The 14,662-nt window shown below is 36.7% G+C and overlaps 2 protein-coding genes across 10 annotated transcripts in view; one reads left to right on the forward strand and one right to left on the reverse strand.

Moving 5' to 3' along the window:
• The window catches only part of LOC112161921 (SPARC), a 95,710-nt gene that overhangs the window by 58,615 nt on the left and 22,433 nt on the right, over positions 1–14,662 (forward strand). The gene's annotated exons all lie outside the window — the stretch shown is intronic.
• The window catches only part of ccser2a (coiled-coil serine-rich protein 2a), a 55,842-nt gene that overhangs the window by 37,371 nt on the left and 3,809 nt on the right, over positions 1–14,662 (reverse strand). For 5 of the 6 annotated variants that reach the window (XM_024297460.2, XM_024297459.2, XM_024297456.2 and 2 more), the window contains exons 2-3: positions 3,312–4,762; positions 3,035–3,243 (exon numbers count right to left, since the gene is read on the reverse strand). In XM_024297460.2, coding sequence (XP_024153228.1) covers positions 3,035–3,243; positions 3,312–4,719 — 1,617 coding nt within the window. In that variant the 5' untranslated portion in view covers positions 4,720–4,762. Of the gene's footprint in view, positions 1–3,034; positions 3,244–3,311; positions 4,763–9,553; positions 9,609–14,662 lie in introns of all 6 variants that reach the window. The other variant, XM_024297457.2, reaches the window with a different exon arrangement.

Consider the following 14,662-nt stretch of genomic DNA (forward strand, 5'->3'; position numbering starts at 1 on the left):
CACCTTTTTATGCAAAAAACGTTTTACCCAAGACACCAGAAAAAATAGAAACGCAAATTGATGGAGAAGTGGCAAGAAAAAGAGTGGCAATAGAGGGAGCCCAGTGCATCTAATTACAGAAAATGAGTTCATTTCCTCCAATCATGCAACTCAGTCAAATATCTCGCAGGCAAATTCCCCATTGAGCTAATCGTTGCACTTTAGCAATCAGTCAGTACATCTCTCTTTTTGTCATCCCTTCCCTTTAATCCCCAGTCTACTTTTTTCCCTCCAGCTCCCACTAAATCAGAGCCTCTTTATGTGTTGAGGTTCAAGGCAACACCCGAGGGTTTCAATGATAGTTGCAACTGATCCAAGAACAGCTTGCAGACAAATCCACAGGACACTCATTGTCTGAGTAAACAAAACCTGGCAATTTTAAGGCTGGATGATGATTACAAGCCATTTTCTATAATCCTATTTTTACTTTTGCTTTGTCTTCACAAATGTAATTACAATATTACATAATATGAAATCAAAATACAGTCATAGTAAGAACAACACTGATCAAAAGCAGATCAGTGCTGGAATTATTTAATTAGAAAGAAGTATGCAAGATTAAAAAGATTCAACTAGCTTCAAAAGTGTGATTCACATCTGAATAAACTAGGAAAAAATTCAGTTAAAGCTCATGTAGCAGTTAAAGATCATGTCTACAGGACACAAGAACAAATACCAGCTAGGGCTGTACAATATGAGGAAAACTTGTGATATGTGATATAAGTGATCAGTATTGCAATATGACTTGCAATGCATCAGCAAATAGCAAAACAACAAATATATCATTTCCATTTCACTGTTTTATTTAAAAAAAAAAAGTCAGCATAAACGAGAAAATCAGCAAATCTCACACTTTTCCACAAAATGGCTGCCAAGCTGTAAGTCGAATGGCCATCCCATAATAATTTCATAAGTTCCCTTGGAAATCCCCAACACCTGTGTTGATTTCGTCTGTGTATTTTTCAATGTTTTTTTTTTTTTTTGGCTCCATAAGCGATTTTTGACCCATTCATTTTTATAGGGTTTTGATTGCCATGATGTCATCTTGAGAGGTGGGGGGTCATTGACTTCGCCGCAAAATCATTTTTGCCTAGAAGTAGGTGTGTGGAAATTTTGGTGAGTTTTCAAGTTTGTGGCGGGGGTCAATATTCCGCTCAAACTTGCAGAAAGATTATGGAAGTTTTTGTTGTTAGGGCTGTGTGCATGTGTTTTGTGTTCTACCACACACTGGTCATGTCTGTTTGGGCTTAGTCCTTTCCTATAAGGTCTTTTAGGGGCTTTGTATGCCTTTTTTTGTCATTACAAAAAACAATATGATCTTTGCAGTCAATGACTTTGCGGGCCACAATTTTACTGCACGTTATCTTTAAAGGAGATAGGTACAGTAAAGATTTGTATTTCAGTAAAACACATGAAAGAATATTTATCTGTCTTTCTGGGAGGACAGGTCAAAACCAATATGGACAATAAATAGGAAAAATGTAGGTAGTGTGGATTTTTTAACATCATAATGGCTTTTCTGTTTAAGCATGTGGTTAGACATTTAAAGCAACCATTTATTGTGGTTCACGCCATCTTTTGCAATATGAGTATTGCACAAGCTGATATCATGAAATTGACATTTTTGATTTATTGGGCACGCCTAAAACCAGCCCAGCAAATTTCAAATTAGTATTTCTTATAATAAGATATAAACCTACAAAAGACACCTCAGAGATGGAGTGTTGTGTTATGAACTTCAAGTGTTATGTTGCAACCCTAAAGTGTTGTGAACTTTAAGTGTTGTGACCCTAAAGTGTTGTGAACTTTGAGTGTTGTGTGGTGACCCTAAAGTGTTGTGAACTTTAAGTGTTGTGACCTTAAGGTGTTGTGAACTTTAACTGTTGTGACCCTATAAGGTTGTGTTGTGAACTTAAAGTGTTGTGTTGTGACCCTAAGGGTTGTGCTATGACCCTAAAATAATGTGTTGTGAACTTTAAATGTTGTTTTTTGACCTTAAAGTGTTTTGTTGTGACCATTCAGGGCCACCATAAAATGGCACTAAACAAACTGCTAAAATCCACGTACTTGTACCAGCAGCAGCACTGAGCCTGGGAACACAGCACGCAAACCGTTTGTTTGCTGATTTAAAATTTACACAAACAAGTCCACTGTTGTTGGGTACACAAATCAAAGCCAGTGTTTTGATGCTTGCGTCAACAAATTTCTAACCAAAGTAGTTACCAAACAAAGCTTTGTAAATTAATTTCAAATCCTGCTCGTGTTTAATCTCTGCGCCGTCCTGAGATCAGACGGCCTGGCACAGAGATGCAGTAAGGCCGGGTGAAGTTATTACACGGTTGGAGGTTGACGCTCTCCCCATAAAAGAAGGCATTGGCATCAATGAAACTGTGAAAGGTTACAGCTGAAAATTATTGTCAGTCTTAGTTTATAGCTTCTCATACGTTTAATAATTTAATCTTTAAATTGCTAAAACTCACTTGATCAAACTGGATTCATCAACATAAACACAGTAAATGTGTATAGCATCAAAGGACACTAATAAAAAAATGTTTTTTTTTAAATCATAATTAAAATGCTTTTTTGTTCTACTTGAAAAATGTAATCGCAATGAATCAGATTAAACAAGCATGACAAGATAAACTTTGAAACTCTTTGAAAAAAGCTACAACTAAGTATGCCCACGGCAAGTTTAGTAAATATACTTTAAAAACTTCAAAGTCAAAAAGAAACTAAATATGTCATTTTCATTGATTTCAATTCTTATTATTTCTGTGCATTGCTATGTTCTAAGTCAGAGATACTCGAGGGCCGGTGTCCTACATGTTTTCCAACCAACCTGCCATTGAAGCTCCTCATTGGCCAAACACACCTGATCCAGGTAATCAGCAGCAGATAAGGCAGGGTTTCTGGAAAAGCAGCAGGAGGCCAGCCCTCGAGGCCTGACTTTGGACACTCCTGTTCTAAGTATTCAAACCAATAGTATGGGACTCACTATGCTGTTGAGCTCCGAGTCATCGTAGTCCAATGATTGAGTTTCATGAATCCCAAGGGGCGGCAGGCCCTCTTCGTCCCACATGTAAGTTCCACCAGAGCTGTTTGAGGGCGATATCTCAACAGACGAAGCCTGTTGAGCTTCACCCTGCTCTGAGGAAATCACCAGCGGTCCCTGAGAATCTTGCATAGGGCTTTCTTCTTCTGTTTCTGAAATTCAGAAAAACTGTCAAGAGAAAAGTCACAAAAGTAACAAGTATGAATGACTATTGCTTTACCAGGCAGATTGGTCAAATCCAGCTCAACAGCCTCGTTGAATGGGGTTTGAGGGGTGCTGCCACATTTCCTGTTGTTGGACATTTCCCCATCATCTCCAACACAGTCCAAGTCATCTACCAGCTCTTCACTGGTGTCACATCTGTCCAGTGACGAGGCAGAAGATAAAGACATGTCTTCCAGTGTTTCGGCTGCTGCCTGGCAAAAGCTCTGTTTGCTGAAAGCACTTTCTTCATCATTTCCAGGGCTTCCATCACTCTCGCTGTTAGAGGAGCATCCATTTGTTCCTGTTACATCATTGCTCACTGCTATTTTTAAAAGCCCCTCACTTTCAGAGAAAGCAGAAGTTCCAATGACATCCTTAACCTTGTCTGGTAAAAGAGACGTTTGCTGTTTCGTCTGACCCATTCTACAACCCACAGACCCTGTGCTGGCCAATGGCTTGGTCAACATAGAACAAGGGAGCAGAGGCTTCTTAAATGCATGAGGAGTACTTTGTCCATGGGGGATTGTAGGATTGGGTAGAGAGTTGGTTAGTTGAGGATTTCTGCCATACTGCAGTCCCCCGGTTCCTCCGTTAAGAATACCTGGACTTCCATGGTTTCCATTTATGCCTAAAATCACTCTTCCATTGCTCAACTGTGGGAGTTTGAGTAAACTGCTCCTAGGGGGACGCAGTTGAGTATTGGCCAATGGCTTTGCAAGCTCTACAGCCCGATTAAAGGAAAAAGATCGCATCATAGGCTCCCCTGTGGGTGAGGGTATCTGTTTGAAGTGAGTGAAGCTGTTTGAACGCACAATACTGTCCAAAGTTTGCTTCTTCAGGTCATCGATGGAAAGCGGTAAACTGTCTTGGGATATACTTCTGGGAGAACAGGAGCCTAACATTGGCCGTGCAAGTCGCGATTCCGATCCTGTACGAGCAGGAATGCTGGAGCCATTAGAGCCCACTTTTGAAATTCCACCAAGTGAACTCTGGATGGCCTCCGCCCTACTTTTAGGACTGATCTTTAAAGTCTGCTTGGGTACAGGTTTTGGGCTAGAGACCGCCACCATCAATGACCCTGACTTGCGCATCTTAGGAGTTGCTGGAGAGCAATTTTTCACCTCCTTTGTAAACACTGGAAACTGTGACAGAGTCTTGCTCTCAGATCCATCTTTGGAATTGTTAGGCGTAGTCGGAGAGGCAGGACTTATCCCCTCATCTCCTTTCAAATTCAGCAATAATGGAGATGGGCGGATCACACCATTGGAACGAACCCCAAGAGAAGCAGTCTTGCCATCCTGGAAAATTGTGGATGGCTGTGTGAAACCGTTGCAGTGGGAGTTACTGCTTCCAGGAGAGGGTCGCCCACCAAACTTTGGCAATCTGGATACCATGGTAGGCCCAGCAGGTGCTTTTTCCTCCATTAGTTGTCAGGAAGGTCATGGAGGTGGTTGGAAATCTGCACAACTGGGAAAATAAGAAACAAAGAAATTATGTCTTTTTTATGACACATGGATGAAGAGGTTTATTGCTTCAGATGCAATAATACATCCATATTAGTAAAATACCAGTATTCACAATTTCCAAGAAAGTTTGAAAATATTTTTGCTTTTTATCCCATTTACTAAAAGTAATTATGATGCATTATTAAAGTTTATTCAGGATTAAAGAGTCAGGTCTGTGAATTTCCATTATTTATTACTGTTTGAAATCATTCTAAAGGATTTCTGGGATCTTGTATAGTTATTTTACTATTTCATACTTTTATGAGTTACTTTTTAAACTTTTTTTCCTAATTTTGTGTCAATATTAGTATTTTTAAGTTACGGTTAAAAACATTTTTTTCATTGTTATCATTCAAATACCTTTTATATCAGACTGACAAAAAAGAATATATTCAACACCTCCAGTTCTTATTAGGTCTTATAAATAAAATATTCACTTGAGATGAAAATTATATATTTACTTGCTTTAAAAAAACAAGATGAATGGCACATCTTTTTTTTATAAAAAAATAGAAAAAAGCATTACTGCAACAACATGAATTAAAAATCTGAGCCTTGGCCACTTGCTGCCCATCAAATTCTCTTCCTTAAAGGTATCATGGGCAATTGCCTCAGAAATCAGAGTTTCTGGTGTGTTGTTGGTCACAAGAAAGGCCTCATCAATGCAGTCATTCACCCTTATCAATATGAGCAGTTTATTAAAATAAAATTTGGCAAATCTAAGCTGCGCTGCCATGTAGCCATTTTCTTTCAGAAATAAAAAGGATTTATGTAAACTTAACAGGTTAAATGAGTCATGTACATTAGATGATTGAAGTTCACGGCTACTTTGCCGTTTGTTCATTGAGTTTGGTATTATAAAAATGTCATAATATTAATTTAAACTATTCTTAAACCCTTAAATCCACTACAGCACAATAACAAATCAAACATTTCTAGAATGTCAATTCCGAAAAGCTTTATGAATGACTCTACCCAAAGCTACAACTCACATGTCAAGTCACTTGCCAAAATGAGGTTTGGCTTGGATTGACAAATGACATAACATACTTCGCTGACAAAAACACGAGCAATACAGAAACAATACTTGCAGGAAAAAAAAGGGGAAAGCAGAGTTGGGAATGTGGCCAAGATGCAGTGAGCAGAGCAAATCTGCAGTGCCCTTAAGCAAATTGGGGGTAGTGCAGGGTTGATTAGTCTCACTAGGTATATACTTTTCAACATTACCTTGAAACATGACAGGTGTCCAAGTGTTAGACGTACACCTGCATGTCACACTAGTTTGTAAAGTATTACAAATAGCGGGTGCAGTGAGATTTAACAATCAAAATTAATTTTGAAATCAATAAGCAAGACTTTTGAACTGATAGAGGAAAAAGACATGATTATAAAAGTATACTGAAAAACAGCCTATTCGTTTTATGAGAGGTACTGGAACCTCCTGTTAAACTAATACAGGAACACAAACATTACTTGATCAGCTTTTAAGATGATGGGGAAAGGGGGTTGTGTGGCATTAATGGTTATCCTTTTCTGAAAAACAGCTTCCACTGCCCTACATTTCCATGCAAGGATGCATGTTTCTTCAATGAAAGAGACTCACCATTGACACTGTGTCAGACAGTGGAGAGATAGTTTGTCTATGCCGTCATTTTAATCTCTTTCATAAACACAGACACAAATTAGAACGAACATACACACTTTCAAAATCAGGTCAGCATGTGCACGCAGGGCAACCAAAGCCTCTTTGCCCCGGAGAGGGGGTCGTGACTGTGCATCTATGTGTACACTGAAAAACGAGGATTTTAGAACTGTTGGAGTTTCCAGTGTGACAGAGACTCTCACCTCAACAAAATGTGTTTATTTTATTGAATCATAAGAACTTTTGTCATTAATCAGGTTTTGGTTATCTTTGTTATCTTTTAAATTATAGAAAGATTTTTTTTTGTTGTTGTTTTTTGTTTGTTTTTTTACTGTGGTGAACTGGAAAAGTATTATCTGCAACCCTCAGAAGAAAATGTTTCAGCGTCATGGAAATTAAAACAAACAATAAGGAAGACGTTAGCTAAAAAGAAATCTGACAATTTAAAAAAATAATCTGGGAAAATTGTACAAAAAACTGTTTGAATCTACAAAAAATAAAGTATATATTTTTCAAAAGAAAATGATTATTACCAGAATGTCTAATTTTAAGTTCCACACAAATAAAAATCAAGTTTTTGGTGTTTTTAGCATTTTTTTTTTCTTATAATGGAGAACATATATAAAGAAAACTAAGCTTAAAATTTAATTTCTGAGTATTTCTTTATTCAAATTGTGAATTAGGAGAAGATTAAAAAAAGCAGTTCGAAAAGACTCATGGGTGTGACATAGATCATTCAATCAGTGCGCCACAAGCTCCCTGCTCTGATGCATCCACTTGCAGACAAATAGATCCATGAACATCTTCATTTTCTTGTTTTGAGCTGGCATCCGACTCAAAACCGTTGGGCTGGATGGCTCCGATATTGCTCACCATTTTTGATACACCGGTAATGAAAAGTTGGGGTTGTGAGAGGTTGTAATTTAGCAGGAGCGCAAGTTGACGTAAGGATGTCGGGAAGCAGGGGCGGGCTTACCAGGCGCCAACAGTCACACCCACAACTCAAAGGGCAAATTTCTAACGAACAGCTGCCGCTGTGAAGAAACTGTTCTAGAAGATGACTGGCTAAAATAATTAAAGACTATTGGCAAATTAGATTTACAGGTCCAATAGATTTTGTTTGGTAATAACATTACGTAAAATTACTTAATACTGAGTGAATATAAACAACAACTAACATAAACAACAACCAAAGCACTACATTTTAATTCAATAGTATTTACTAAATTAAATTTTTGCTACTACAATATCTTGGATGTGATTCTATTGTCAAGAAAAACGGCAAAGATGAAAGTCATAGTGCTCAAGTTGTAGACAGAGTGACATATGTTAAGAAGCAGGGAGGTACAACTCCAAGCCATCTGTTCAACTCATATTGGTGAGACTCCCCCTCCCCTGTTGAGTTAAGTGCTGGGCAAAAAGGTTCTTGATCTTTTTAGCTTCAACTAACATGAAAACCAAACTCCACTTTTGTTGTCGGATGAGACTCAGTCCAAGAAAAACCCTTTTAAGCCTCCAGTCGATATCCATTTGTGTATTTGTAATGTATTTGTACATTACAAAAGAATTGTACTGTAATTAAGTAAACAGGAATGATGGGGAAAAAAAATAAAATCCAACCTGAAATAAACTATTATCAAGCCCAATAATATTTTACTTTTGGCTAGTTTTGACTTGAGAGTTACTTTTATTCATCCTGATTGGAAATAAGCATTTCCCAGAAGGCGGTGAAATGATGTAGAAAAGTCATCCTTGTTAAAAGTATATTAAAATAAATAAATAAATAAAAATTCAAACAGAAAATGATGTGACCAAAATACAACATGACCATGAAATTAAAAAACAAAAACACTAGAGGTGAAAATGAGAAAAACACAAATGTTTTTGATGAACCGGCAAGACAACCAAAGATAAATCATAACTAAGATATGAGAATAAGTCATTTTAAAGACACAGAGAGAAATTAACCTGGACAATTGTTTAGATATTTACTGAAAACTGAGGTTCTTTAATCTGTTTTTAACTTTCTCAGAGATCCACCATCAACCTGCGCCAACAAATTCCATCTGATTAATTTAGATAAGATTATTTTTTTTATCTTTGTCTGACATTGAATTACCAGGTCAAACTTTCAGACTGAAGAAACAACAAACAAGTACCAAACGGAGAAGCGGCAAAGCTGTAACCTCAGATCCATAAAAATATAGACCTTCATTTCCCTTCTGGATAATGTGCAACAACAAGTGCACACAAACTGGGGGGATCCATTCTTCAAGTGTAACAGGATGGATGCAGATGGGATGCGACAGCCTGAGGGCCGTGATCTACTGAGTCATTGGAGCTACGCATGAATGGAGGTGCTTTACTACAGACAGTAAATCCCTGTTCCTCTACCAGTCAATCCTCAACTCCCAGTGCTCACCGCTCCCAATCATTACGTAGCCTCAATAGCATGCTTCTGCAAACTTCAATATGAAATTCAATCTGCTGCAACAATTTTACAAGATACAATGTGTTTTTGATTAAATATTTACAGGAAAGGGTTTTAATTGCCAAATAAAGATGTTCGGTTGAGTATTTCTTAGAAAACTAAAAACAAATGGTAGTAGTGGTTAAATATTTCCCTTCAATATTTTATTTAATCTTTCAAAACAAATTAAATTATTTAGAATCCCAGAAAAATAGTCAAAAATATATTTCCTGATTGGCCTTATTTACTTAAAAAGAACTAATCAAAAAACCAACAAAATTTTACTTAAATTATACATATTTCTTTGTTCTAAAGCCAGTATTTTCAGACATATAAAGGATTTAGTAGTTTAAAAATAAGATTTCTTTAGGTCAGTACATGGCAACTTTTTTATTTACTGTGACTTGGCAGGCTACATTTCCAAATACAAATAAGATTTGTTACTTTTTCACAACAGCCTATGAAACCCAATATCACGGCAATGTGTATAAAACCTGCATTAAGAGGATTAAAGAAAATAGAATTGTGTCAATTTTGAGATTGTATCAAACTAAAAGGGATAAAAATGTTAGAAGAGTTTTGAAGGGAGAAATATAGGAGTGAAAGTACTCTTCCAGCAATTGTATCCTCTTTGTGCATACCTTTCATCGTTTCTTTATCTCTTTGCAATCATTTTATCCGTCTTGATGGATTGTTCTGCAGAACCAAGAAAATATCTTTTTAAAACACAGCTCGGCTCTCTGAGGAGCCTGATTGACATTCAGGTGTCTCTCTAACAAGAAAAAAGTTTTGAAACCTAAAAAAAAAAAAGAAAAAAAAAAAAGAAGCAGTCAGACCTGATACCCATTAAAGAATAATACATTTATGCTCAAACTTTCAACTCAAGTTACTTGCCAGAATACTAAATCCAAACCAACTGGCCACCTAATTTATTGACCGAGTTCACTGACACAGCTGGGTAATAACTAGGCCAGTCATCTGGACACTGCAGATGTGGGACATTGCTCTGTCCCTGAAGAGATTAGTAGAGTGCCATTATAGCAGGCTAATAGATAGAGACAGGAACGAAAGCAGCACCGATCCCAGACAAATGTATTGAGTGAGAGCAGGGCTGGGCAGAGAAGCAATGATGCTAAAAGATGTTAATTGAATAAAACAGGATGAAGGGTTTTATCATGTTGGGTTCCGACCAAGCTGGATCAAATGACAGAACTGCACAAAGGAAACAATGAACACAGAAGTGAGGTGTGGCAATGCACTCTGTGAAGAATGCATTGAGCTCAGCAGGCACTCAAAACAATCTTTTAACAACATTTGTAATTTAAGAAAAGCAGTCTGAAAATTTTACCATAAAAATCAGGTCCATACAAACTATCTTGAAGGTGAGATAACCAACTCTTATTTAAACTCAGTGTCACCAGAAAGAGTGCAGCGCACAAGAAATAGAAGGAAGACATTTCAGGGATTGATCCGTCCGCCACCTTTGTCCAAAACTGCCAAGTGTGTATCTGTGTGTGTGTACTGGTGGTGTTTTAAAGTGAAATGTGAGTTGAGTGGCATGGTAATGTGTACATGGCTAAAGAGAACCAATACTTTGAGAGAGCATTAATAATTGAGAAGGTTTCTTTTAGGAGCCCCACCCCAGAGAGAAAGAGTAGAAAGGACTGCTTTGACAAAGATGTGCCAAAATAAATAACAAGAAATTTAGAAATTACCTGCAAAAAAGATATACTGACAGTTTATCCACAACAGCATGAAGAGAAAAGCTTGATTTAATTTTCTTAATGTTATCTACAAGCTAAAAAGGCAATTTCCGTGCATGATGCTGCTCTGTGAAGTCATGAGACCACCACAGAGGATAATCCGGAAAACTCCTTCTGTTTAGCATTCAATTGTACACAAAGAGAGTGTTGTGGAGGTCTTAAATTTTCGCTTTTAGTTTAATTTAAAAAAAATAATCAGCTTACCAATTCGGATTTCATGCTTGATAGCACAATGACCCTCTTCAATCAACTATTTTCTTTGAAATTGCATAAAGTCTCAATAACATTACCAGCTTCTTAAGATTGTCAGGATAGAGAATGAGGAAGCACTGATTGAAAGGAGTACAACTACAAGCTAAAATACAATATATCAAACGATTTATCACAAATTTTAAAATGCATGTCTTTGCACAAATCCTATGTCTACATTTATGTTATCAGAAAGTAGCTCAAAAAGCCACATTTGAAAGCTTTTGACTATCTAGTAAAAAAAATCTAGTAGGCAAAATGATACTTTTTTTAAGCTGCTCTTTTTAACAAAAACTAATCTGAACAAGCGATGTAACCAATGCTGAGTCATAACACAAAAAAGTTTTCAAAATCCCTTTTGACTTAGTTGGCATAACTTTGGCATGTTCTTTCTAAGATGTGATGTGGCGTGACATCCTTGGCGGGGCTCCTAGAAATGTAATTAGCAGCCCATATGCCCTCCTTCATCAGTATTATCAAGATACTTCAGATGTCACACTGTTACAGTGATAGATGTTAGCATCCATGAGGGACACACAGGGACAAACACTTCAGAGAAAGAACGATCGGCTTCTTTAGTGTACTGTACATTTGCTACAGTCACTCAATTAGATAAATATATTGCATCTGACATTTTCAGTCTCTCAACACAAGTGGTTCAACAAGGTCACCAGTGCTACTTGAATAGATTATGTTCAAATCCAAATTTATTTATTGTTTAAACTTTATATGCATCGTCTGAATGATACACCGACAATGGTAGATGGAATCATGATGCAATGCCTTCATTCCAAGAAAATCTTATGGTTAATTTATCTCTTATTTGGTGAAGGGAAATGTCACCCTATAAGTCATCACACGTTGGTTAATTTTTAGCAAATGCAGAATTTTTTGGAGGAAACCATGAATATTGTTAGATTTTCACTTCATCTTTCAAGATAGAAAAATTTATTTTTTCAGTCTGCTGATGAAAGAAATTTTGAACAATCATGTCTCTTCTGGTACATGTAATGTCACAAAAGAAACAGTTTAGCATGTTTTACATTTTCTATTAAAAATGTGGTGATATTTTTTCAGAATATGAGCTTATTGAAAAGAACAGACAAAACACTGAAGAGCTAAAATGGTAAGCCATCTTAAAATTATTCAAAATGCAAAACTGCTGCTCTATCTTAACAGCTAAAACTCCAGTTGTTCAACTTTTAACTTGAGATAAAGTTCTTTGAATTACTGTATCTCTTCAAGCTAGCACTGGGCGATATGACGATACATGTGTGCAATAGAAAAGAGTCCATTGTGCCATTTCTCTTCTATAGTTTCCATTTGTTTGTTTTTCTTCTTCTCATTATTTCTGCCCCTCCATCTTGAATGTTTTCCCCATAAATTAGCTTTAGAAATATTTTTTTTTCTCTGACAAAGAGCAGTTTCCTGTCAGGCCCAGGGAGACTTGGAACATGCTCAGATCTGATTGTAGTTGGTGCATAATGGCCATGTCTCTGTGCAAAAGTGGACACACGCTTGCGCTAACCGTGAGTTTGTGAATTCTGCATTCTACAGAGGGCTTTAAAATAATAAAAGCCTGAAAAAGTACCACAATGTTATCAAGTCACATGCTGCTGCAGTTAAACTTGCTATTTAAATCCAGAATTTGAATATTATGAGTATGACGGAATGATTTTGGAACAGTTTGTTTCCGTCGTTGTACATAATGCACTCATATTGAATGAAATCCTTCAAGCACTAGCAGTTAAAAAATACCAATCAGATGGGATGCCTATTATAAAGATAAATTAAGAATTTGATCATAAAAAATGCAAAACAAGTTTGAGGACAAAAGCTTCCTAGATAAAAAAAAAAGTAGAAGTCTAAAGGTAGAAGCCTTGAATAAATAGCAAAGAATTGTAAAAACAAAGCTGATAGAGAAGGTTGAGACACAAACATAAAGTTTAAGCAAATCTTTGCAAATGTAACTGTTTCAACTTGAGAATTGGTTTTCCATTTCATAACAAAGCACACAGCCTTCAGCGCATGATGAGTATGTCTGGATGTAAAGACTGCATCACATGACTCAAAGCCTTGAAGGATTATTCAATGAGATTTAAAGGTTTGAGTGACCCGTGACCTATTGTGGTTAAAGTTTAATGCTGATTATAGCACTTAAGTCCAAGAGTGTAGCTTGTAGCAGAAAGGTTATATGTAAACATGACTACAAATATAAAAGCAGTCTCTCATTCTATCAGACTTTTAAGCTTTAACCTACATTTGATAATGCTAGACATGTAGAAGTAAACTGATTACTAATTGTAATCTTTTTAATTCAAACCACACAGGTGTGACTCAGTAGGATACATCTTTTTTTATTAAGATTTATTACAATTAAATGTTACATGCATTTGTTCATCTTTTAGTCTCATCAGTCAAAACCCCATTAGTTGTCACACACCTGAGTGTGTGAAATTTGCTCTCCACATTGGATTCATCCCCTGGGGGACGAGATGAGCTGCTTATAAAAAATGATGAAGCATTTACATAGAAAACAATAAATGTGTTTTAATCTGCCTTGCATAATTGACATATTTTTCCAAAACATGATCAATATAAATGTCTGAAATTAGTTTGATTGAGTGTTCTTTGAATACTTCAATTCCAGTATAGGAACAGGAGCTGTGGTGTCATTCATTCATTTGTATTGGGTTAGTTTAAGTGCATTTTTATGACATCATCTTGTGCTGGTCCTTTCTAAGTGAGTAAAACAAAGAAAGTTCCAGGAAGATGCCAGTCAATCACAAGGCAACCATTTATTTTGGTCTTAGTTGTAAGCTAATATCATAAGGTTAAAAAAATAATTGAAGAAATCATGTCAGATGCTTTGGAAGTCAAGCCAAGGAAGCCAGATTGTGATGGCAAGAGGAAGAACAGTGAATATGTTAGCAAACTGAGGTTAGAGCTTCCGGGAAGGAGGCCAAAAGAGGGACCAAAGAGAAGGTTCATGGATGCAGTGAAGGAGGACATGAGGGCGGTTGGTGTGAGTGAGGGGAATACTGAGGATAATGGTTAGATGACTTGCTGTGGACAGCTCTGAGGGAAGAAGCCAAAAGGTAAAGAAGATTTTAAATTTACCTACAGAGCCAAAAAAAAGTTTTATAACTTAGCAGTGACTACATGTGTTTGTTGTGAAGTTGGGCTATTTTACAGTTAAGCTTCTGATTTCTAACCAACCACATGCAGGAGATTTCTTTTGGCTTGGTTCTTTAAAGACCCACTCCCAAATATAGTATTTTTGGTATTTTTAACATGTTCTTGTTGCATTTTTCTCATGATGGAGGATATATAGAAAGGAAATTAAGCTTAAATTGCATTTCCGAGTTACTCAATTATTGTGAATTAGGAAAAACTACCATTGGAAAAAGCCTGGATCAGTGAGGTTAGGGGTATAGCCGGCGGGCTACAAGCTCTCTTCTCCGCTTCATTCCAACATATCCACTTGCAGACAAATAGATCCCTGTACAGCTTTGTTTTCATTTTTTTTTTTTTTTTTGCTATTGTGAGATTGGGTTTGTAAAGAATTATAAGCTAGTGGGAGATAGTGTAAACAAATAGATGATGGGAGGTCAGGACAGGGTTACCCCACACAGTCCAACAGTCCCACCTTGAACTTGGAGGAGAAATTCTGATGAGCTCCTGCTGCTCTGCAGAAAATATGTCCTGGAAAATTATATTTTTTTCTAGTATTTTGCC

This window comes from Oryzias melastigma, linkage group LG15 (genome assembly GCF_002922805.2).
Source record: "Oryzias melastigma strain HK-1 linkage group LG15, ASM292280v2, whole genome shotgun sequence".
Classification (NCBI taxonomy): domain Eukaryota; kingdom Metazoa; phylum Chordata; class Actinopteri; order Beloniformes; family Adrianichthyidae; genus Oryzias; species Oryzias melastigma.